This window comes from Mytilus californianus, unplaced genomic scaffold (assembly GCF_021869535.1).
Source record: "Mytilus californianus isolate M0D057914Y unplaced genomic scaffold, xbMytCali1.0.p SCAF_4, whole genome shotgun sequence".
Taxonomy (NCBI): Eukaryota; Metazoa; Mollusca; class Bivalvia; order Mytilida; family Mytilidae; genus Mytilus; species Mytilus californianus.
Window position 1 is genome coordinate 16,829,000 of NW_026262690.1, and position 27,230 is coordinate 16,856,229.

Below are 27,230 nucleotides of genomic sequence, written 5' to 3' on the forward strand. Positions count from 1 at the left end.
TTATAAAATGAAATAGGAATTTTGAAAGGAGATTTTTATTGATACACGTCGTTTGGGCATGTTCATTTATATATATTGTTTATTACGTTAGAGAAGAATACGAGTACAATAGAGTTACATGTAGTTTGAAACTTAATATTGTCACTAGTCTAGCTACAAATATACAATAATTTTTATAATATACGACGCCTCCGGGTGCGGGAATTTCTCGCTGCATTGAAGACCTGTTGGTGGCCTTCTGCTGTTGTCTGTTCTGTGGTCGGGTTGTTGTCTCTTTGACACATTCCCCATTTCCATTCTCAATTTTATCTTGTTGGTAGTATGTCAATCAAATTTTATAAAATGAACTAGGAATTTTCATGGTATGCTAACATGTCAGTAATAAGAAACAAGTACATTTTATAAATAGCTGGATCTGTGTAACATTGTAGCTGATTTTTCATGATTTCTGACACATAATTGATAATTGTTATTGACAAATTGTCTTACAAATTGTCGATAAGTGAATATCGTCAGTTGTTGCATCTCCAATTATCACACAAATCAACAATGGAAATTCATCGCCATCCAAAAATCCCTTATCAGAAATAATCGCATCGCATTCATAGTTAAAATGAATCGCTTTCAATGATCGATATTCTAGATTTTGTTGCTTTAATAACACATACTTGGACTTCAATCCTGTATTTGTACAATTTCACCATTTGACATGAATAAACACTGAGTATATGCAAGTATTAAATGCTTGTGCCATTCTATTAAAAATTTTGAGAGACTGGTACTGTGTACAATATATTTCCCAATATTCATATATATTACACAACATGTCATAAAGTAATAAAAAAATTCAAGATAAGAATATTAAAGGTATACTTAAAATATTGATTACGGTCACTAATCACCATATGAAAATTAATGTATTGAGGGCATATAAGATTTAATATTTTTCAGTATAATTTTTCGTGAAACTTAAATATTTCTGTCGGGATTTGTTATTTATTATTTTTTTTTAACGGGGGAAATCTTTTAGAGCATCGTTGAACTTTTATTTTCTAGTCTGTTAAAAAATGAACGATGTGTGTGTGTGTGTGTTTTATAAAACTTAAAACAATGTAATTCTCCTCTGGATATTAGTTTAATTCTTCATTTGTTTAAAAATTAGCGAAAACTCTAAGCGATTTCCGCCCGATGAAAAGTTGTAAAAATTGTATAAAATAGCAACCCAAAATTAACTTAATGTATCATCACTCAAATCGGGTTGACAAATGCTGCAGCTACTCTTGAGTTGAGCAATTCGTATTTTTTTCAAGTTCAGTTCATAGTTGTCAACTCTCTCATAGATATTTTTTAAACTATGATGAAAATAAAGGTAATAATATGACGAGTTAAAATGATAAGTATATGATGATAAGGATAATGATGAGAATAATGAGAATAATATTATTATCATTATTATTATTATTATTATTATTATTATTATTATTATTATACCGCTCAACTCTTTTCTAAGGACACAAAACGATTAAATTATTACTTACATTGCGACAAATTGATATCACTGGATTCAGTATGCCAATATTTATTTATGACAGCCAACCAATAACATATAACGCCAAATAGCCCACTAACAAGCACTAAGACATTTGATACTTCAATTTTCATATTTGACAAACTACAACATGTATAGTGCAGTTTAAATGACAAAATGATTTGCAGGTTAACGGTATTGGTAATAACATGTACAGAGTTTTAATTGGTTATACTACAATAATATGGATATAAAAGCAATAGAATATCTTGCAGATTGTTTTTTTATTTCTAATATAACGTACGTTTGTTGTACTACCATCCCAGTATGATTGCGCTTATCGCGGAATCCGAGATAGACGAAGAGAAGTATTTGTTAAGTCGGAATTGTCTCGGAAAAAATGATTATTATTTCTATTACCGGCAAAAGAGTTTTGCCTGCTATAACATAAACGGTACCAATTCTTCAGCACCAGATGCACATTTCGACAATCAATGTGTCTTCAGTGATGCTCGCGGCCAAAATATTTAAAAATCTTAAGCTTATAAAAAAAATGAAGAGCCATAAACCATAAAGGACCAAAAAGTATAGCCAAAGCTGTGTCCTATATGCAAGTTCTTTGAGAGGGCGATTGATGTTCAGTTAGTGGAGTTTTTTCACAACTCGTTTTAATGTCTTTCTGTCTGCTTTTAGAGCTGGGTATAGTTGTCAAGACACACTCCTCTGAGTTATAGAGGACTGGCGAAAATCATTAGATGAAAATATATACATTGCTGCCATACTAATAGATTTGTCTAAAGCATTTGACTGTTTGCCAAATGATCTTCTTTTACTAAAACTAAAACATTGATATTTATCGACTAAAGCTCTGGGACTTATGAGAAGTTACCTTCGTAACAGAAAATAGTGTGTCAAATTTGGCCCTATTTGCAGCTCCTTTCATAATATAAAATAACTTTATTTCCTTCTGATTGAAGATTTTGCAAGTATTAACAATTTTGTACAATAATAAAGTATTTACATATTAATCAAGACATTAGAGTGATTGAATGATTTAAATGTCCCATATTAATTAGAGTGATTGAATCAATTGAATGTCACTTTTGAGTAAATGATAATATTTCTGAAGGTAAGTTTAATGACTGTTATATAAACGCTGCACATTCGATGAACATGTGTAATACAAGTTTTTGAGAAATAAATATTCCGTATAACATGAAAAAAGTGTTGCTGTGAAAGAGGATGACGTTAGATTGTCCAGATAAACACTGAACGCAATCGGATCAATACTCACTAAGTCCTCTTAAAGCTTCAGCCTCAAGTCTGATAGACGATCGCACATACACATGATATGTTCAACAACGTTATAGAAAAACTGTCCACACCTATCACATAAGAGAGGAGACTCCTCTCTTCGGACGACGGAACATAGGTCAACAATATATTTAGCTCCTTCTCTGAAATTATAATTAGTTTTAGCAATAACCCAAGCTCTGTGTGGTACAATGTGTTTTGAGTTGTACGGAAAATTTCAAAGTCACTGTCAACTGATATTCTTTGTTGTCATCTGTTATTTTCAGAATTCGCTATGGAAGCGGAAATATATCTGTTCCATACAGCCTTACTTGGGAAGCTGCCTGATTTCATGAAATTTTCAACAAAGTTTATCAAATCATATTTCACGGCTGTTCTGATAAAATCTGGTACAAAACCATCTTGCTTTTTAGAACATTTGTTTCTAAATTCTAAAAGTCGTAGTAATAGTATACGTTTTGGTAGTAAGTTATTGTCCATCCTACATAATCTTCCAAAATATTGTAACTTACACTTGTCAATATAGCACTCAACAGGAATCCAACCAAGTAGGCTTGTGCACTTGTCGGATCGTGTTCGTGCAGGAAGTCCTTGAATAATTTTACATATATATTTGTGAGAACGTTCTAACATTGTTAATTCAGTATTTGATAGACCATACCAAAGCTCACAAGCAAACAATGCCTTTGGATAACACATCTGAAATACTATTTTGGAGCACGTTAATGGATTAAGGAAAGATGGGTGTATTCCGGATTTCATTACGGATAATGCAGTTGCACGCAAAATTCGACATGCATTTAAAGTTCTAGACATACTCTCAAATTCAGCATTTAATATAATTCCAACATGCTTGGTTGATGTTACTACTGGAATGTCCGCTCCGTAAAGTTTCAATGGCTGACTGATGGTAGCACATTTTGAAGAACAAAATTTCAGTACTTCGCTTTTTGCAGATGAGAATCTGAAGCCTTAATTTTCACTATAGGTTTGGCAAATGTCTATTAAATTTTTCATACCTTTTGAAGTTGAAGATATAAGGGCAATGCCGTCCGCTTGTACGGCCCTACTTACAGGAAGATTGAATAACATACTTCCATAAGGACTTTCGTCCAATTGTCTAAGTAGATCATTAATGAACACTAAGTAAAAAACAGCAGACAGTACCCCTCCCCCCCCTCTTGTCTTACGCCTCTTTTGAGTTTAAACTATTTTGAACACTTTCCTTTAAATTGCAAACAGCTTCGCATGTTCTGGTACATTTCATAGATCAACAGCCAAGTTAAACCTCGAACTCCATATATATACAACTCGACTAATAGTCCTTTGTGCCAGAGATTATCAAATGCTTTCATGCTGTCCAGAAGTGTGACGATAATATTACTATGACGCTCCAAATTATGGTGTACGACTTCTTGCATGTTGAAACTCGCATGTGTACTAGATAATGTCTTCTGGTAGGCAACTTGTGATTGGTGTGGAAAGTTGTGATGAAGCGATGGTAAACGAGTATATAATGCCTTTTCGAACAGTTTTGATATGCTACATAGAAGAGATATTCCCCGGTACGAATTCGGATCCGACTTTGATTTGTTTCCACCTTTGAATAGAGGTATGATGCAACTGTCTTTCCAGCTTGTCGGGGTGTAGCATGTTTCCAGTACAAGATTAAACAAACTACAAAGACGACGCTGAAGTAGCTTTCCGCCGTATTTCCAATGTTCGTAACAGATTCCATCCAACCCTGGAAATTTATTACACGGCAGATCGTCGCAAAGTTTATATAGTTCATCGAAAGTAAATTCCTCGATATTTTCGTTTGTGTTTGTACGGACAGTTTGTAACAAGTCGTTGATAGTATGATCAACAGCTTTTTCATTCACAGGGTTGATCAAGTTGCTATCGAAACTGAATACAGATTGAAAATGAGTCACCCAACCGTCACATATTTCGTCTGAAGAAATAAGTTGAATACCGCTAATATCTAATTGTTTACAATGTGATACCTTTTTCCGGCCACTTTTTATCACAGACCATACAAAACGTTGATCACAGTCAACAGGTTCTTCAATTTTACGATTTATTTCACTAATATAGCTTTCATATGCTAGCTCAAGCTGTTTTCTAAAATTCAATTTAGCGCTTTTGTAATCAATGTAATGTTTGTCATTCATTGGTGAAATTTGCCATTCTCAATCCATGTTCGACGTTTTAATCTCATAATTGTATGATATTCTTTCACAGTTTTTGTCCAATACGGTTTTAAATGTTTTACATACTGTTTACCGGGAAGAGTCTCGATATCGGCTCTCAAAATAGCATTCACTATTTCGCTGTAGTATTGTTCAATATTAGCCGGAGTAGCAGTTGGTGTTTTGATGTCCCATAAAAATTGTGAAATGGCAAAAGAATAATCGGCTATAGCACAATTCTGTACAGCTTAAGTCCATGATATACGCCTTTGATCAGTAAGATCGTCGTCCTTAGATACAGACTTGGTATTGTCCGAAAGGGCAAACGAACATCTAATGGGGTTATGGTCTGAAACGTTAAACATATGTTCACCAGGGACTTGGATTTTTGAACATTTGTTGAGATTTTCAATGTTAACTATTAAATGATCAATGGCAGATTTTGGTCCTCCTTGATATGATTGAAAGGTACAAACTGGTCCATTTCCATTTGTTTCCAGATGTAGAGAACGCAGATTCCATTCCTGCATAAATGACCGAAAACTGTCACTTCGTTTATCATAATCAAACGTATATCTCAGACCTTCAATTTTACATTTGAAATCTCCCATAAGGACAACAGTTCCCATGGTTGAATAAATGTTATAGACATCTATCAGAGTTTCAACTTCTTTCGAGAATAATTCATAACTTTGTGTTACTGCTGGTAGATAAACAGATATGAGATAAATGGTTGATGTGTCTGGAATATTTGATTCAATCCCCGTTATTCTTTTACTCGGAATGTCCAGTACTTCAACAAAAGGCTGTAGCTTTTTCGATACCAGAAAGGCGACGCCGCCTCTTATATTAAAGTTGAATAATTGGTGACAATTGTCGTCAGCGCCTTTCCCGTAACCAATATAATTAGTCGAATCAATCGTATATAACAACATCAACTGACAAGACCGAATCCAGTGTTCTGCAATAGCAATTACATCAATTTTATTTGTATGAAAGAAGTCGATAAGATATGGAACACCAGACATTATTCCACGACAGTTCCAACAAGCGAGGTTCAGTTCCATAATTAAGCGTCTCCTTTATCGTGAATAAATGAAGCCCAAGGCTTCCAATCTCTAGTAAAGATTCCTTCTTTCGGCCAGAAACTGGAGTCGTGTATAATATGTTCATCTCATGCATCGATATAGAGTTGAGCGGAAGCTGTTTTAAGTGATTTTTTGTCAAAATATCTCAGAAATGTCACTCTAATTCCGCTTTGTTGTAGAAAATATCGCGTTCCTTGTTCTGACGAAACTGTTTTGTCAATGCCACCGACATAAAAACGAGCGACTCTTTTACGTTCAACATGAATGAGACCAGAAAAGTTATGGACTGGGTTGCATACTGATCTAGGGAAGTGTACTGCAATGTTTTGGTTTCCGTTATCTTGGGAATTCTTGATATGGTCTATTGCTGATTCAACATCGTCAAACGTGTTATGTATTTCAGCTGTAGTGGCAGAGTCTCTATTTGAAAGTTCATCTAATTAAGCCGAGTTTGGTTTCGGAAGCAGTTTGCACGATGTATCAGTACTGTTTATACCTTGACTACAAACATAACGGGCCGTTGACTTACAGAGGTGTTCATTGACTTGTTCGCTTCGTTGACTTTGTTAACTTCGTTGACATTGTTTACATCATTCATTGTCCTTGTTGCGTTGACTTTGTTTGTTGCTTTGTTCTCACCCAATGTTAATGGGGTAACCTTTTTAACAATTTCTGAATAAGTTTTCTGGTTTTTGTTTACAGTTTTTAATTCCTTTTCTGCATTAACAAGACGTTTACGGACACCAAATACAGATACACTCAATGAGCTATAGGTTTGACATGCTAATTCTACTTGGGCGTCTAAGTCTTTAAGCTTTGAATTAATAAGATCTGTTTTAGATTTCAGACTGCTTAATCCTATAGCGCGGGTATCGGACATAATCCTATAGCGCGGGTATCGGACATTCGGTTTAGTCGCTCGGACTCTGCTTTCACAGTTTTGTCTATTGTTTTCATGTTCAAAGTATGTTTCGTAATATGTTCATGAATTTTATCAATGTCTGATTTCATCTCTGTTACTGTTTTGACACTCTCCGAAAATTGAACAACCAAAGATTTTAGTTCACTGTTTGTTTTACTATTCTGTTCACAGTTTTGTTGTAATTGAACTTTAATTGTTTTCACGTCCAGTTGAAATGTTTCTGTATATGTTGTTATTGATTCTGTTTTGGTTTTTATCAAATTGATTTGATTTTGTAGGTTCTTAAAACGTTTGCTGTATTTCAAATCGCGGTCTTTAAGTTGTTTATTTTCCATCTTTAGTTCCTCATGTGATCTGTTCAACATCTCAGATTCACGTGCATATTCTGATTTTAATAAAATCATATCATTTTCTAGACGAACTAGAGTATCCTTTACTGCCAGGTTAACGATTACGTCATTTTGTGATCCAGATATCTCATCAGTACACGATAAACTCCTATTTGAGTGTGAAGAAAGCGCGTTTTTCAAATCGTCTCCAAATTCCCCGACAGACGCTAAATATAAAGCATAACAATCATTTCCAAGTTTACTTTCAACCGAATCTCCTGTTAATTGTCTAGGACATAATCTTTTCTTTAATGTTGCATTTGGATAAGGAAAATTCTGTTGACGTTTGGCGACGTCAAAAAGTTCATGTCTGACTGTTTCGATGTCTTTGTTTGATGATTTGCAGTTTTGTATTCATTTTTGGATGAAAGTTTCTCTTGGAAGCGAACCCAACTCATTGTATATTAAACTTATAAATTCGTTGGAATTGTTTTCTAATGTTTCAAAGTCATTCTCAGTGTACGAACATGGTTGGGATAGCGGTAAATCGTAATACTGCTCATGTTGGCTAGTTGATTGAAGTTCCGTTAAATTAGACATACTGTTGTTTACGCCAATAAAATCGACCAATTATAGGTGAAATGCCCTCTAGAAATACACAAAGGTAGAGGTACACAGTCCAACTATGTTCGAAGTGTTGTGAGCTCTTTACTATGGGTATATCTGCCTAAGAGTATGGTCAGGACAGGTCTCAATGAACGAAATTTTAAGTTTCTTTGTTTAGGTAATAGAGTTAATAAAGTGGAATTTCGAGCTTCTAATGTTCAATTTTTTTTTCATAACATCAGTAATTTATAATAATGATATTCACGTTTGCGAAATGTTAATTCCATAGCATAACTGAAACTATCCCAAATCTGTGAATTTTGGCAGAGCAAAAATAACAATCCATGTTGTACAAGTCACGTGGCTCGTTTAAATGTCTTTCTGTTTGCTTTTACAGCTTTTAGAGCTGGGTATAGTTGCCAAGACACACTCCTCAGAATTATAGAGGACTGGCGAAAATCATTAGATGAAAATATATACATTGCTGCCATACTAATAGAGTTTGAAAGCTAAATATTAATTGAGTGTTTTACAGACAATGATATGCAAGCAAACCCTAATAAAGTTTAGGCTATATCTTTAGGTAAAAACACACACGACAAAAATATCATATTCATTTTGATCATGGTAATAATATAGAATGTGGAAATGATCTAAAGCTTTTGGGTGTCACTTTTGACTTTAAATTAAATTTTAATAGTCATATACCTAATATTTGTAGAAAGGCATCCCAACAGCTAAATGTCCTGAAGAAAATTGGTAAACATTTAAATAAACTGGGCAAACGTACCATATACTATTCTTTCATTTTGTCAAATTTTAGTTATTGCCCTTTGTTTTGGCATTTTTTGGTGATTCTAATACCAAAAAATTATAAAAGATACAAGATTTTTTTTTTGGTGTTTTAACGCCACTTTTAAGCACCGCTTTTGGGCTATTTCGTGGCGGCCAGTTTTTATTGGTGGAAGAAGTGAGAGTGCCCGGAGAAAACCACCGACCTTCGATAGGAAAATTGACAATCCTAGTCAGATACAAAAGATACAAGAGGGAGCTTTGAAATTTATACATGAAGGTGAGAAGAGCTTATAAATATGATAAGCTAATTGAAAATTCTAAATTACCGTCTCTAAAATGAAGAGGGATGAGATTTTTAGCTATTGGAGTATTTAAGAATAACAATAAGGTCTTAGATCTACACCTGATTATCTAAATGATTCAATTGTTATAAAACAAAATTCATATTCTTTTAGATACAGTAATACTGCTGATGTTTCTAGGGTGAATACAACTAGGTATGGCTTACATTCTGTGAGGTACGCTGCTTGTGGAGTGATCTACTAAATGATAAGGGGCGCTACTACTTTAATCCAGTTTAAGGGACTTATTGATCAGTGGGAAGGGGGCACAGGGATGTATTTGTTCTTTTTGTTCTTTTAGATCAATGCCCTCCAATGATTCTGGAGAGCCGTGCTTGACAAGTAAACATATTATTTTTTTCTAGTTGCTTACACTTGACTTGCAGACTAAATTTGTATTTATATTTATACTTACGGTGCCAAATCTGTTTAAATCTTAGATTTCCTTGTTTTGGGACCCCGAACAGGACTCTTACGCCTCATTGACAAATGGACTCCTGTTCGGATCCCTTAACAGAATAGTTGAAATAGTTGAATAATTTTATTATACTTTATGCAAATGTCTTATATTATCAATTAATTTCATTAGACACGCGGCATTTCTTAATTTTCACTTATCTTTCATAAGCCCGCCCACCCATAGCAACATGTGATAATATTAGCAACGGGTGTTATAATAATTATAATATAGCGAAATAAATTATGACCCTCAATTTTTTTGGGGGAAAATTGATAATTTCTTAAATCTGGACGAAAAAAAAAAATTGCCCTGCCCCCCAAATTTTTTTTTTACCCCTGCTCCCCTCCCCCCTCCAAAAATAATATTTGAAGAAATTTTCTTTTTGTAAAATGTGGTACAATTTAAGAGACATCCATACACTTAAACACAAGTTATTGTCTGAAAACTAGAAAATTGCTTGTTTTGGCCCTTTTTTGGCCCCTAATCCCTGAACGGTTTGGGCAATTACCCTCAAAATGAATCCCAACCTTCTACTTGTGATATTGAACCTTGTGGTACAATTTCAGAGCAATCAAAATACTTATACACAAGTAATTGTCCTGAAACTATAAAAATGCTTGTTCTTAAACGGTTGGGACCATCACCCCCCAAAACAATCCTAACCTTCCTCTTATGGTTATGAACCTTTTGGTCAAATTTCATAGAGATCCATACACTTAAACTAAAGTTATTGTCCGGAAACCAAATGTCTTCGGATGACGACGACGACGACGACGTGATAGCATTATACGAACGCAATTTTGTTTTGCGATTGTATAAAAACGACAACCACTCAATAACACTCAATGCTCAATAATTAACATATGACTTTGGACCGAGATTTGGACAGGCACATATAGGATCATATAGAATGTGGCATGGGTTAAACATGTTTGTAGGCACCAACCCTCCCCTAACCTGGGACAGTGGTGTAACAGTACAACATAAGAACAAAGAATAAAAACAAGTATTGAATTTAAGTATGTTTTTCGACCGTTCTATTAAACGCACAGATGACTTTTACTATCGATTTTTAAGATAGGTATCATGATACTTGCCCCAGGTAAATAACCACATGTTACGTAGAGTGAACAGCCGGCATCAGTTGGGCTATGTAACCTACTGGCAACATCCTCTATCACCCTTCACAAACAAGGTCTAGGGCATCAGTGGTACGGCGAATAGGAGCGGCAATGCCAACCTCTACCTCTAGTACTATTGCTTAGGAAAATCTCTTGGTACTATGCCAGTCGACTATATTTGAGGAGGCTACAAACCGGTACCCTCGTGTCATGTTAGATAAATTACCCGTCCTTTGCATCTATACTCCGGTATTATATCCAAGGTTCAGAACCTCGTAATATGACCAGCCGGCAATAATTAAGTTGGACTATGGGACATACAGGGTCAACATGACTCTTCAAGTCTTTGGTATCTGTGGTACGGTGCATTGTAAGGCAATTTCTACCTCTTTCTTTGGTTCAGGATGAAGATATTAAAGTATAGCCAGCATGAAATAGTAAACTTGGACTAAGTGACACACTGGGCACAGTCTCAAACCCTACCCTATCCTTTTAGACTCTAGAGGTCTGGGGTATCCGTGGCTCGTGCCTAGTAGAAGCATTGTATACCGCTGCCTTTATTACTATGGCCCATGTTGAAAATCGGTTAGTATGGTTAGGCGGGTATGGTTGAGTTGGACAATATGACTACCCGGGAATCCTCTACCAATGTTCTTCTGTCACAATCGTGAAGATCTATAAGATATCTTAGTTCGTTGCATAGTAAATGCAATATCAACCTCTACCTCTGGTACTATGACCCAAGAGATAATCATTTAATATAACACCACTACACTACTCCAATCTTTTCATATGATGTCAGACTCGTGATAGCCTAGGATATCTGTGGTACGGTGCATATGCCTACCTCTATCCCGACTCCTGGAGCTCTTGCTTGCTTGCTGTATGATGATCATTAGAGACAGTGCCTATCTCTATGCTCGTACTATGGTCCTAGTAAATAATCTCTTAGTATTGCGACAGTTGAGTTAGTGAAATAGTCTGTACCCGCCTCCCCTTTTTCCAAGAAAACAAAACACATCCAATGCTGCCAGAATCGAGAAGTTCTATACAGCTTGGATTTATGGTGCATGGTGCATAGTATATGATAATACAATAGACATATTCACAATTGGTTTTTCTTTTGTCGATAATAGCATAATACTTTTACCGGCATTTATATATAAGCGCAATTCAGACATACCAGATACATGTACATCTCCTCTGCTATCTCGGAATTCCTGACGAAGGTAAATCCAGAAAAAGCGCTTCGGATTCACGAAATTTACAAGGTGTTGATTTCATAATATTGAATTTTATCAAACATGTTTTCTCGGTAAATTTCAAAAAAACAATGTATGTACTGTTTAATTCTTTGAAATGCAAAATAACTACGTGTACATAATTTGAGATATTTTAAATAATTTGCCAACATACTTACATATTTAAAAAAAAATATCCAAAAGATTTCATTCTTTATTTTGTCATACACATGTTGAATATATAATTATATGACTTGGCCGACCATTTTTTACTTTAAAAGTATAGTATTTTATCCTCCTGCATAACGCATCCTCTTATTATTGTTATCTGGTAATGAGAACTGGAAGATTTTAGAGAAATATGTCAATGATTATATTAAGATACAAACAAATAACGATGAACTTACAATAATAATATGAGTGTCTAATCCAGGATTTTAGAAATGTGGTGGTTGTACAGTGTATACAAGTAGATTATGTAGATATATTGGGCGAAATCTTTTTGCGCCAAAAATGAACTCATTTGCGCCACAACTTATTTGCGCCAATGCTACTTCTGCGCCACTTCATTTTAATTAAAAACTATAGGTATCATTTGCGCCAATTTTATGATGTTTTATTATATATATCAACTAAATGATTGACTTCCCTCCTCCTTTATCCGGGCTTGGGACCAGCAGATTACCGAATGGCGGATTAAAGCTAGTCATTTAAATATATAAAAAAAATATGCTGAATTAAAACGTGCACTCGTATATCTACAGTTAAAACTATAATATATCTCTGTTCAACATTAAACCAAAGGCTGGTATCTGTAGCTGAAAACAGTATAAATGTATTAGACATCTTTCCATGTGAAAACCTATTCTATTGCTGAACAATTTATTTATTGGTGAGTTTTCTTAATTTTGATGAGTGTTTAGTTTAATCTAAAGTGGAAAGGTTAATTATAGTAGAGGTCGGTCATTTAAAAACGTATCAACCGTATCATATACTTTGACGTATACGCATCTGCAGATATACCAAAAAAATAGTATGTGCTCCCGCAACGACTTCTGTATGCTCTTGAAAAGGAGCGAATGTGGGGCAGTGACACGAATATCGTACAATAAAATTAAAGCTGTGGATCACATACTGTATATGATACGGTTGATACGTCTTTAAATGACCGACCTCTACTACAGGTAAATGTGGCGCAATTTGATTCCATTTATTGGCGCAATGAATACCATCAGGAAAATAGAGAGTGGCGCAATTGATACCTTTTCAAACTGTAATTGGCGCAAATTGATTCTGCCCGATATATTATAACCCCACCCCCTGTTCGTCTCGGGTTTAATTGTATTATTTATAGACAGCAGGTGCAGAAATCACTGACTTGAGTTGTACAAACATAAAAATAATACTATTAATTAAGATAAATTGTATGCATCAAACCAAGCCTTGGCTAGTAATTGTTGCATATCACTGAATATTTTGGCGCTTTAAGTGGGTCTCATTGGGGTCTAAGCGTGACCCGGGATTGCCGATTTTTTGTAAGCGTGACACGTGAAAGTCAAATTATTGTGCCGTGAAAACGGGAAATGAGGTCTAGCGGGACACGGGAAATTACAAAAAAAAATGAAAATTGCTTACGTACATAGTGTAAACAGTAAGCGGGATCCGGGATCAGAACCCCCAATGAGACCCCCTTTAACTGATTGTAAGAAATCCATGAATTAATATGTCTGTTTTAACAATTATTAATTTTACGCTATCAACGTGAAAACATTTAAACACACAATTTTTTTTTTAAATAAAATCAAGGGCGACCTGGTCGATCATGTTTAATACAGGAAATGACTCATGATTTATTGTTCTCACTTCTTTCAAAGAAAAAATGATTGCTGAAAAAGAATACAGCACAACCATGTGTATACATTGATTTTCGGAAAGTCGATGAATATAGTTATTTATAAATGACATAAATGGATTCACCACAGTTTGAAATATACTTTCGGTTTCAGTTTTAAATCAAAGTAAAGATAAGGCAGGATGCCTTACATACCGCTCTCCATGTCGGCAAGTAAATCAGAAAATTGTTTCAATGTGAATCCGTCATATACAAAAACTACAGAGAAAAACAGTGAAAACAACAGCGTGTTGTGTAATAGCGATCAATGTAAAAACATCGAGCCTAAAAGGAAAATCTCAAAATGTTGTTTATATATTAACACACTTTCGATTCTTTCGAACATAGTATTATTGATAATCGTTTCTACAACCGGGGTAGTTTTGTTTCATTTCAAATCAGGCGTTGATCGTCAGAATATAAAAAAGCCATCGGGAGATTTTATACTTCTTCCGTGTGAACGAAATTATACAAATCGACCAAGCTCTAAGGATATTTCATACTGTCAGAAGGCGTCGGATCAAGCAGTATTTAACTTACTAACACTTGTACGTATAACTTTATATGCAGTCTTAACTTCAGTTTTCATTAAGTCAAATCAAGCATTTAATTAACGTGGATAAGTTTAGGAATCTTCACATGCAAATGTTTGTGATATTTTGACTTAGGACTTTACTCTGTCAAACTATTCAAAAGTTTTGTATTTTTGTAGTGAGTTTAGCGAATCCTTCATAATTAAAATTGTTGAAATATTTTCAATATGAGATCCAACATAATTAAGAAAATCGACCGCATAGTGTTGCCCCTGCTTACCTTTCGACTTCTGTTTTATGTTTACCTAGGTCTGTTTTATATTTTCGTGGGCCATTACGATAGTTAATTGGATGGCGTCCAGTCAGGAATACACACGAAATGATGATACTTTATAACGATTCCAGTATAGGAATACACACGCAATGATGATACTTTAAAACGATTCCAGTCAGAAATACACACGAAATGATGATACTTTATATCGATTCCAGTCAGGAATACACACGAAATGATGATACTTTATAACGATTCCAATCAGGAATACACACCGAATGATGATACTTTATAATGATTTCAGTCAGAAATACACACACGAAATGATGATACATTAAAGCGATTCCAGTCAGGAATACACACGAAATGATGATACTTTAGAACGATTCCAGTCAGGAATACACACAAAATGATGATATTTTAAAACGATTTCATACAACGGAACCTTTGTCGTTCTGAGTTACGTTTAAAGTATTATATATTGAATCAGATTTGATAGTTTCAATAAATTCGTTCTGCAGCTATTGTCTCTTTAACGGGAGGGGGGATTAAATAATTTGACTGCGATTCTATGACTTCTATACGCAAGTCACCTTCGGGGTAAGAGACAATATAAGCAACGCAACTATCATTACGAAGTTTTCTTTGTTTTCAGTTGACAACGGAATACATTGGAAGAAGAAATTTAAGCGAAGAGCAACTTTATAAAGATGGTAACCGCCCTGTTCTTCGACAAAGACTTGGTAAAATGTATTATTTGTCGAAGAAAAATGCATCAGGTAAATTGGTAAATATAAACATCGATGTTTAGTATCAGATAAAGAGACGACCATTAGATTTTTTAGGGATCTGGAGGAATTTTTTCGGACTGAAACTTCATTTTCACCTGTCGCTAGGCTGGCTTGTTTATTTCGAAAATTTATTTTCATTTTAGTCCACAATTAATTTGATGTTGTTTTACAATAGCTACTAGCAGATGACAGAGGCGTAAATCCCCCCCACCCCCTCACCGTTATGGAGCTACATATATGAGGATAAATGAATAGTATTTTTACAAATATTACGCAAAACGGTTGTGGCCCCTTCTTTTCAAAATCCTCCATCTCAACATATAGATGATCAGGTTTTACCACGGTAACTTCAAGCTTCCTGAAAGACACTGCCACATGGTTTATGCCGACCAAAGCCGTAACGAAAGTCATATTCGATGAGAGAAAAGTAGTGGCAACAAGAAAGACCTTATACTATTGTCAATTTGAATTATTGTCTCAATATTTATGCTACCCTACACACCTTTTAAACTGAACATCATCACACACACACACACACCAATCCAAACATCAAACAAACGTCTTTCAAAACATCATGTGTAATAAATAAAGTTGTTCAAATTATGATTTGAATATAATTTTATTTCAGAAGTAACACTGATGATGCCAAAACACACAGGAGTAGATAGCCTCTACATCAAAACATCACTGACAGTTCAGTCAGACGGAATATATATTATATATGTATCACTGCAGTATTGTTTCAGAATACGGAACCAAACATCTGATTATGGTACAGTGTCCATGCAGATAGTTCGACATGTAGAAAACAAACAACGTGACGATATATTATTTCACAATAATGTACATTATAGCAGTGGACCTCTTTCTTTTATTCCGGAAAATTGTTTACTTCCGGTGAATTTGACAAAAGGCGACAGACTATCCTTGCACGTCACAAATATACAAAATTTTTACGCGACGAGAATAAGCAACGTCTTTGGATTACAAGAAATCAGAAAATATTAATTCGACAGTACTTGTACTTAGTTGGACATAGAAGTTTCAGATTTGCAATGAACCATTCTATAGTGAACCTTCCTGCATCTGTGGAGAATGTTTGTAAAACAACGCTGACACTTTGTGTTTGTACTTTACTATTTATGCTTTAGTACATTATATTTGCTATCCTTATTAGTTTTAAACTTCGGTTGTAACTGTTTTATTGCGGGGGTTGTTGAACTGCATGCACAACGTTGTTTATATGATTAACATATCTAATGAGGCCATCAGATTGAAATTACAAAAAGTAATCTTCATCATATTTGTAAGCTCATATTTCCAGTTTTTTTTTTTTAGGTTAAACACATCTAATCTAATGTTAAACCCCTCTAATCTAATGTTAAACACATCATCTAATTTTAAACACATATAATCTATTGTTTTACATTTTGTCATGTTGAGGCCTTTTACAGCTGACTATATACGTAATAGGTTTAGCTCATCGTTGAAGGCCGTACGTCGACATAAAGTTACTTACATCTATGTTATTTGGCCTCTGGTGGATAGTTGTCTCAGTAGCAAGCATACCGCATGTTCTTATCTTTATATTAAATTACATGAGAAATTTGTTTTAAACGCATATTTTGTTTATTTAATCCTTTAAATTTGCAGATCGGTAACACTTTGATGTCATGTTCATCCATCCTCACTGCCTAAACCGTTACCACATGAATGAATCCCTCAGAATAAGTATAAGAATACTCAAATTGCATCTTGTTTTTTTTAATGGTATTGAAGTTGATTTTTTTGCAGGTATAATGAGTTTCATTCAGGACTTGTAAAATAAAATGATAATTGTGTTTGCATTTTACTCGTCATTTGATCCTCTATTAATCAGTTGTATCTTGGTCTGCTATATATGCACGAGTACCTACAATACTATTGTACTTTTGTTCTTTACTGTTTCAGCAAAATTAATAGTTCATACTTTTACGAAATGTAAACATAATGCACCTTGCTGTATTACTTATTATATATGATAAAATGTATTTTATGAACCACTGTATTTGTTATATTACTGAAGCTGAAAATAATACAATTTATGAACTGCCATTATGATTTTTATTATAAATTCCTTCACCGGATGCCCACATAAGTAACTCTGGGTCTCTTGACTCGAAATTGTATCTTGGTCTGCTATATATGCACGAGTATCTACAATATTATTGCACCTTTGTTTGTTACTCTTTCAGAAAAATCAATATTTCATACTTTTACGAAATGTGTACATAATTTGATTGTTTTATTTCAATAACATTAAAGGAATATATACCATCGACTTTATTTAAGAGGTGTCACCGTAAACGATGCGCACAATTACAATGGCAAATATTTCATGCTTATATATATATATATATATATATATGTAGTCAGGAAGAGGCAGATGATTTGCCTAAAACAGGTCAGCAAAGGGCCTCTAAGATAATTGTTGTAAGGGCAATTTAACGTACAGTTTATGAGCCGTGTTTCTTATTGATAAAGATTTGAACGAGCGATGACCTTTCTCCAGCTGTTTAAGATTTAAATGTGAAAAACGGTACAGACTAAATCTGTCATAGATACAGATTAAGAACGACTGATGAAGTATAACAAATTGACACCTAAGTGAAAGTAATCAAATCAATTAAGAATGACCTATATTTATTATATATAATAACACAGCCTTGTATTCAAGTTATAATATATATACAAAATAAATAAAAAGCATAATATAATAAAAAATATAAAAATATGAAATTGGAGTTACGGGCAACATGCTAGCAATTGATATGTATTTAAAAAATAAAAAATAAAATACATATCTCAATCAAATTCACATTATTCGAGCATCTATCGCGGCACTTGCACTTGACGACAGAGTGTAGATGTAGTACCGTGACATCAAATAACTTTGACCATATTATTTAAGGAGAAAGTCACGAGCCACTTTAGTATACACCAATTGAATGAAACCTTAAACAATGTGAACCTAATAGCAAAGCGAGCCTTTTAAAAGAGAGTATTTACAAGAGCTCGAAGCATAATTCAGAGAACTGTGTTACTTCAAAATACCTCTCTACGAGTGACATGTTGAGCGCTGGCCCATCCCATGTCAAACACAGGTAACTCAAGTAGACCCACTCTTTTAGTTTATTTCAGTTTAATTTTAATACCTGCATGTTGAGCGCTGGCCCAGCCCATGCTTAGAGGGTATGGGCTCACTTTGCAACCTGAAACGGATAACCTCGAGTGAAAAAAACCATTTGCACACTAAAACATGTATCCAAAAGAACTGTCAAATGGACAAACAAATGATTCGTTCACCCGGCGAGAGGGCTGCCTAGTTACCCGTTTTATTCAGGGCTGCCTGAGAACTCAGGTGATAATTTTGTGACAAGTAAAGAATGGATGAAATCCATTATTACATTGCCCAAACTAAATGCTACACATGTTGCCAAAGCACAAACCACAATCTCGGAGGTGTTAGGGTCAGATGGAGGGTTAATAAATACAAATAAAATTATTACATAAAATAAATATGTGTATCTAATCCATATAAAAAATATTGATTGACATGCCTTGTATCAAACAAGATAGACTATTAACAGTGCGGTAAGACAATTCCCAGACTTCCATAAATAAGTCAAGATGACTGGCGGAAGAAATCAATGACCATGTTTCCAGTCAACCTTCAGGTTGTTAAGACCTGGACATATTGAATAATTAATAAATACTTGAACAACAAGGAGCATGTGGTATGATTCTTAATGAGACTACTATTCGCAAAAAAATAAACTGAAGTACACAGATGTAAATAACTAACCGTCCTCCCAGGTAGCACAAAAACATTTTATTGATATTTTTAAAATATATTGCAAAATGTCACAAAAATATCATTCAGAAATATTGTTTTGAAGTGAAATGTATGGCTGTACTAATGTGAATAGCATATTTTCAGCTGATATTTGTTCTGAATGTTTAAAGAACATTTTTTTTTAAATATTTTGATTTTATATTTAAATAACATAACTTTGATATCATTCAGTGTCAATTGAAAATATCCAGACAAGATATATATCAAACGTTATCCAAAAATATCCTTTTCATGTCTAAAATATGTTTTATGGATGTCTACCAAATGTTTTTAAAATATCAGAGGCAAGTTTAGGTAGAAATATCTCTTGAAAATGTAAATTAAATATTTCAACGATGTTTTATGGATGTCTTCCCAATATTCTTAAAACATCTTGGTTAAATGTTTGTAAAAAACTTTATACCAATATTCAAAAAACGTTTTATGTTCAGGCCAACTCTCAGCTTGCAAATATATCATGCATATTTAGACTAACATTTATCAGCTCTCCTCCAGGGCACCTGTTTCTTGTTCTATCATTATATGTAGTGTAATGCAGACTGTTTATTTTTTTTATTTTGTTTTGCAATGCGATTGTTTTTCTCCGACTTGTGGACATTTGAATTTTTGTTTGATATTTTTTCAAACTCTTTCAAACAATTAAGAGCAGTCAAAGCATGACATTGTATACTGCCAACACAAAAGCATTGATAGAATAGCTTATTCATATGACAGGACGACTGTCAATGAATATTGAATTTTCCTGAATAGCATTTTAACATTTTATTAATTATTCAGAGTCTGCATCTTCTACTGCGAGCCTCCTCTTCTTGTTAGCCTTCTGAAGAAGAAATAATACATAAATGTTTAAACTCAATTGAGATTTAAGCTTTTAAGCCGATATCAAGTCAAACATTATGAAAAAAATTGTATTATGTTAATTAGATTACAGGTATGCCGTTATTTTGATTATGATATAGATTCAGGAAACAGAACTATGTCAAAAAACGTTCTAACTAAATAAAGAATACAAAGTCAAATCTAAATCAAAGTGACACTTAGCATTGACAGTAATATTAAACATTTTATACATATATATCTGCGAATTTCAAATCCGATGTAGCAGAAAGGATGGCTATTATGTTACTTACTTAAAGTAATTCATTCTGGGCTATCAAATGGTAGAATGCATTTTGTCCCATCTCCATTTCCATGCATTTTGAAGCCAGAATATTTTCAATGATTATTAAAATTCCTTTTGCACTCTGCTTTAATTTGTCTTCTGTAGTTCTCAAATACCAGATCTATAAATTTATATGAGAATGTAAAAATGTATATTAAAAAGAAACCCTACTTCAAGTAATTTATACACGAATCTGTCTGCAAATTTATATAGACTTTTTCCGTATGATATTTTTTCACATTTTACCCCCTTTTTTCACATATACATGCCATTTCATTTTGTTTAAAATATATCTTTTTCACTTTTCCATGATATCCTAATGTTTAATTATAACACTGCATACATATAATTTAAAGAAGTAGCGTCTTCAACATTTTGTGATATTTACTCCTACAAACTATTCAAATACAGATTTTGTTTTGCCAAAGTTTTGCCGAGGACAAAAAAACAAGATTCAGTCGAGTCCGTATATCAATTACGATTTTTTAAAATTACAACTTACGTGTTTCTTTCTCTTTGAACTGTGATTTTCTCTTTTAGTTTTCTTTGTTTTCACTGCTTTCGGAAGTTACAAATAGACGACAGGAAATAACCTCAAAAATGACCATCCCATTACATTTAGATTTTCTATAATCTTAATTACCATAGCAACTATCTTTGAAATGTGTCCAACATCTGGTTAACCTTATCAGAATGTGTTTGATGAACAGAATGGTTGTATCAAATATCACTCTGTATATATTTGTTTATTATGTTTCATCAATTAAAGTTGAACGAAAAAAGTTATAATAATACACGATTGAAATGTTCCTCAAAGGTTAAAATTATCAAGGAGATTATCTCATATAACCTCTTTGGAATTATTAAAGCTCTTCTATAAAAATGAGGAGTCATTCATGTTAATGTGATATCTAAAAAATATTTAACACTTGCTTCACTCAAATATTACTAACAAACATTTGACAAACATTTCTGTCATACATCTTACAAATATCTAGAAGACATATAATGTTAAAATGTTTATAAAAGGGTCTTCAACTAATATTTTCTAAATAAAATCGAAAAAATATTTTGTTAAGACGTTATTTAAATATTCATTAGATATTACCAGCTTATATTTTTAATTAGGACAAGAAAATTATTTAGATGTTACATCAAAAAGATATTTTATTATACATCAAACCTATGCTTAACGCAGATATTAATCAAAAATGTTTTATAAACATTTCTTTTACACATCTTACAAATATATATTATAATTATAATATAAAAATGTCCATCAGATATTGTTTTAATATTGTAAAGAAATATTTCTTCGACATAAAACTGTTCTCATTTATAAAACTGTCTTTTAAACGTTTAAAAAACATCAGCAAAAAATATTTATTTATTTATTATAAAAAAATATTTACAAAAAATGTTTTTATATTTGCAATCAAACATTGGGATGAAATGTTATTAGTAAAATATCATTCACACCTAATTTCTGATGTAAACAAAATGTCTTTAAAATATTTTTGTGAAAATATTTCTGATAAACATATATACAACCAGTCAATAATATCATGAAAATATTTTGTGTTAGCTGGGCTTCAAATCGATCCCTTATAGTTAGCAATACAAAACATATTTAAGCCAGTAAAATAAAACTAAAAACATATAGGTAAACTGTTACCAACGGAAACCAGTGGACTACAGGCTCCTGGCTTGAGACAGGCAGGTTTACAAATATGGCGCTTAATTCTCGCTGAATTGACCTGGAACAGTTGTGTAATATAGTACCAGATTACAACAACTGGCAAAAATCCAGTGTTTTATATTAATTTGTGTCATTGGGTTGTCACATTTATATTTATTTGTGTCATTGGGTTGTCACATTTATATTTATTTGTGTCATTAGATTGTCACATTTATATTTATTTGTGTCATTGGATTGTCACATTTATATTTATTTTTGTCATTGGAATGTCACATTTATATTAATTTGTGTCTTTGGGTTGTCACATTTATATTTATTTGTGTCATTTGGTTGTCACATTATTATTTATTTTTGTCATTGGGTTGTCAAATTTATATTTATTTGTGTCATTGGATTGTATCATTTATATTTATTTTTGTCATTGGAATGTCACATTTATATTGATTTGTGTCATTGGGTTGTTACATTTATATTTATTTTTGTCATTGGGTTGTCACATTTACGCTTACCTACCTCTCTTTTTATTCATACATGTTTTGTTTAATATTGCAACTTGGCGGAATTCGAAAAAGTAGAGAAAAATAAAGACAGTTCTACACTAAACAACAATGAATTAACACGTTTCACTAGCAATTATTCTAAATTTACTGAATTTTAGTATGTTATGGTGAAATGATCCTTCAAATTTGACAAAAAAGATGAATATGTTTTATATTACTGAAAAGCTTTTTATGTTTTCATTACAACACGTATACATATGCTTTTCAAAAAATTCGTTATGTTATCCAAATCTACAGGATTTTCCTGCTATTGAATCGTTGTTCTCAAAGTCATCCAAAGCTTTACGTATGCAGTTACCTTAACACGACACCCGACCCCTCTCATTCCGCTCCATCATCGAACTAGATCTGACTCATTGTTTACGTGCTTACCTTTCTGTGTTTATTATGCCCCCGCCTCGGCGGAGGGGACATTAATTGTTACCCTTGTCCGTCCGTGCCGTCTGTACGTCCAAAAATTGGTTTCCGTTTTTTAACTTTAGTTTGCCTCAACCAAAAGTTATGAAACTTATACACAATGCTTATTATTATAAAACACTGATCAAGTTCGAATCTGGTTGGCGTCACTTTTACAGGTCTCTAGTTATGTCCCTTTATAACGTAAAGTGCAAGCGGGGGCATCATCTGTGTCCCATTGATAAATTCTCCATTTATTCGTTTATCAGGGTCACGACTTTTATAGATATATTTCGGCTTCAAAACCTAAAAGTTAACCAGCAGTCATTGCTTTTGGGTGGGGAGGGGCATGTGTTTTTTTCTCGGGACAAGCATTTTTTTCTACCTTAATAAAAGACAAACTATTTATTTCAATAACATACAGAAACAAGTAATTCTGTATAAAGCAATGCTTAACCCCACACCCACACCCCACACATCACAATTTTCAATAGAAACAATCGTTTTTCGTTTCCGTTCTGAAACATTTTTTTTTCTCATGAAAAATTGAACTCAACAATTTACATTAAAAACATGTCCCCCAAAGATGAACTGTCGGTGTCTTATTTTCTGTTCCCACATCCTGTCGCTAATAATATGTTGGCATTGCACAAGGTCATACTTTTCTCCTAAGTCTTGATATATATAATCAATATATACGCTTGTCTATATAACTAAATATGTTGGAGGTGTGATGATTGACACTCAAATCTTGCAGAACAAAACATGGTCTATTTATTACTATTAGTTTAAATTATCCTTTGATATAAAAAAAAATTAAAAACAAAAAAGAAGATGTGGTATGATTGCCAATTAGACAATTGTCCACAAGAGACCAAATGACACAGAAATTAACAACTATAGGTCACCGTACGGCCTTCAAACAATTCAAACGAGAAAACTAACGGCCTGATTTATGTACAAAATAATGAACGAAAAACAAATATGATATACAGCAACAAACGACAACCACTGAACTACAGGCTCCTGACTTGGGACAGGCACATACAGAATGTGGCCTATTTAAACAAGTTTGAACTTGCTTTCAGTTTCTACGAATACTATCATCAATTTTTGTGACTTTTTGTTATTTGTTTTGTGCTTAAAACGGATGTGATGAGTCAAACCCTTTCGATCTGAATTTTACAGTTTGTTCTTATGGTGTATTGAGCTACCACTGTCCAACGTTAGGGGCGAGTTTAGCGCTCACAAACATGTTAAACCTCGCCACATGTTCCTATCACAAGCCATGAGCCTGTAATCCAGCGGTTTTTGGTTGATTGCTGTCTGTAATATTTATTTTTCGTTTATTGTTGTAGTTTAAATAAAGTCTACATGATTTTTTCTCGTTTGACTTACAAAAAAATGTATTACACTTTTTGTCATAACGAGGCCTTCGTACAGTGATTTGCAGTTGTTCAAAGCTTTGTCCATTTTTTTATGGAAGTGTCCTACCACATCTCCTTACTTTCATGTAGCTAATTTAAAAGTCTAGTCCGATTTCGATCATGTTGATCACTATCATGATCAGTTATTAATTTTACTTATTCTTTATATTCCTTTTATTCTCTGTTTTTTTTTTTTTTTTTTTGCCCATTCTTTTCTATTCTTAATTTTTGCCCATTGTTGTGACAATCGTAGTAGACCCGGGCCTTTCGAACGAAATGCACTACATGACAATTATTGTGCAACCATTTATATACATTCAATGAATAGTTCAATCAAATCAGTTTGATTATTGACAGTCAATATAAAAATAAGAAGATGAGGTATGATTGCATCTTTCCGCTAGAGACCAGAAGTTAACAACTATAGGTCACCGTCTTTAACAATAAGCAAAACCCATATCGCTATAAAGGCCTCGAATTTCCGAAAATAAATCATAAGCACAGTAAATAACCAGTTATGAAAAGTCGATTTCATTTGTTAAAAATCGGGGTTTTCTGCAGCAGAGAAGTCATATATATGTACTACTGTATTCTATATAAATAACGAAAAAAGCACTGTACCTTGGTTTCAAATGTAGAAAAAAACAGTTCGTCGCAAAAAAATATGAACTGTTTTTTTCTACATTTGAAACCAAGGTACAGTCCCTCGGTTTCTAATGTAGAAAATCCATTTTCACGTACTACCCATAGCTAGTCCGGCTTGTTTTTTTTATTTTCTCCTTTGAACACAATTATTTCCTACAATATGTTGATCAGAATATCCATTTCCATCGTATCTTGGTCAAAGGGTATTTATTTTAGTTCTTACAGAGTCAGAATATTCATTCATTTTCAAAATCATCCCTTTCCAATAATATCGAATGGACGTCTGCGTACTAAATATTGTAATTGTTTCCTTTCGGAGCCAGACCCAGAGAGAATAAAATCAGGAAGCTTAGTCCCATGGAGTATCTAGCATTATTTGCAATCATTAAGCGGAGTCACTACAATTAGACCAGCTCTAACCAATAACAAAGTCTACATACACCCTTAGCTAAATTGGCAGAGTCACTACTGTTAGCCTAGCTCTTAACAATGACAAAGTCTACAAACACCCTAAGCTGAATTGGCAGAGACACTACTGTTAGACCATCTCTCACCAAAGACAGTGTCTACATACACCCTAAGCTAAATTGGCAGAGTCATTACTGTTGGACCATCTCTCACCAAAGACAATGTCTACATACACTCTAAGCTGAATTGGCAGAGTCACTACTGTTAGCTCAGCTCTCACCAATGACAAAGTCTACATACACCCTAAGCTAAATTGGCAGAGTCACTACAATTGGCCTAGCTCTCACCAATGACAATGTCTACATTCACCCTAAGCTAAATTGGCAGAGTCACTACTGTTAGCTCAGCTCTCACCAATGACAAAGTCTACATAAACCCATCGCTGAATTGGCAGTCACTACTGTTAACCCATCTCTCACCAATGACAAAGTCTACATACACTCTAAGATAAATTGGCAGAATCACAACTGTTAGCCCAGCTCTTACCAATGACAAAGTCTTCATCCACCTTGTTCTAAATTGGCGACACTGTTTATTGTATTTGTACATTTTGCACTGTATCGGATTGTATATATATCTAAAATTATGTCTGAAATATTTGATATTTCCCCCTGTGGGCTAACGACTGGTATAATAAATATATTTGAATTCTAATTTTAATTGTTACAGATTACGTAAGAACAATTTTTATACCATGTTATCGCCATGGCAGTCAGCAGGGTTTAAGAACATCCGTTGTTCGACCTGCTAATCAAATGCGTTTTGTTAAAATATACTTTTCGCTTTTTTTTTGGTCTTTTGGGAAATGTTTTTTGTGCTGTATTTAGACCCTTCTACCAAGAAATTTGTTTTGCATGCACAACGCAATCATAGGTTTGAACGTTGTTTTTAATTTAGACTTGTTTATATTTTTTTCTTTTGGGCTTGTATTATATTTGCCTTCGGGTTTATATAATTCTTTCATCCTTTTTCGACTCTTCAAAATTCAAGAGTCTATCCTAAATTGAGGTAAATTATATGGCCTTCCAAATATCGTTTCGATTCCTAACATCACTGAAGAGACATTTATTGTCGAAATCCGGAAATATATAAAGTTTCTAATTGATTGTATAGTAAGAACTATAACACAATTTTCCATACGTTTCGGCCATTATGGCCATCTGCATTGGAACTAATTACAACATTGAAACAACAATTACATCGCTTGGATACATTACGTGATAATTACTACTATGACGTTCATGCCGCGTTTATTCTCTATAAATATTTTCACTATCGTTCATACATTGTGTTGAGTCCATCAGGCTCTGAAGTTTTTAATTTTTTATCCAAAAGGCTTCTTTAAGGTTGCACTTTGTAAATACAGCTGTTTCTCAAACCACGCCTCTTTTGGGGAGATATAGAATATTCATAGATAATTAATTTTGTTTACAAACTGGATCCCAGTTATGATCTCTATGTTTCATCTCATAGAGACATAACTTGGGAATGTTACCAGTAAATATACATATGCATATTGTTTATATTGAAATCTGTGGTAATCCTACTGTTA

At 33.5% G+C, this 27,230-nt stretch overlaps 1 protein-coding gene and 2 long non-coding RNA genes across 6 annotated transcripts in view; 1 reads left to right on the forward strand and 2 right to left on the reverse strand.

Moving 5' to 3' along the window:
* The window catches only part of LOC127737580 (uncharacterized), a 56,173-nt gene that overhangs the window by 26,158 nt on the left and 2,785 nt on the right, over positions 1–27,230 (reverse strand). Inside the window, exon 1 of one of the 3 annotated variants that reach the window (XR_007999699.1) lies at positions 1,539–1,709. The exons of the other annotated variants lie outside the window; for them this stretch is intronic. This is a non-coding gene — a long non-coding RNA (uncharacterized LOC127737580). Of the gene's footprint in view, positions 1–1,538; positions 1,710–27,230 lie in introns of those variants that run through there. 3 annotated transcript variants of the gene reach the window in all.
* Positions 13,781–27,230, forward strand: part of LOC127737579 (uncharacterized) — a 39,479-nt gene continuing 26,029 nt past the window's right edge. The window contains exons 1-3 of one of the 2 annotated variants that reach the window (XM_052248414.1): positions 13,781–14,376; positions 15,291–15,414; positions 16,055–17,465. In XM_052248414.1, the coding sequence (XP_052104374.1) occupies positions 13,972–14,376; positions 15,291–15,414; positions 16,055–16,434 (909 nt within the window). In that variant the 5' untranslated portion in view covers positions 13,781–13,971 and the 3' untranslated portion in view covers positions 16,435–17,465. Of the gene's footprint in view, positions 14,377–15,290; positions 15,415–16,054; positions 17,466–27,230 lie in introns of those variants that run through there. The other variant, XM_052248415.1, reaches the window with a different exon arrangement.
* LOC127737581 (uncharacterized) lies at positions 20,069–22,069 on the reverse strand. Its single transcript, XR_007999700.1, has 3 exons — positions 20,986–22,069; positions 20,452–20,604; positions 20,069–20,141 (listed from the first exon to the last, which is right to left on the reverse strand). It is a non-coding gene; the product is annotated as an uncharacterized LOC127737581 (long non-coding RNA).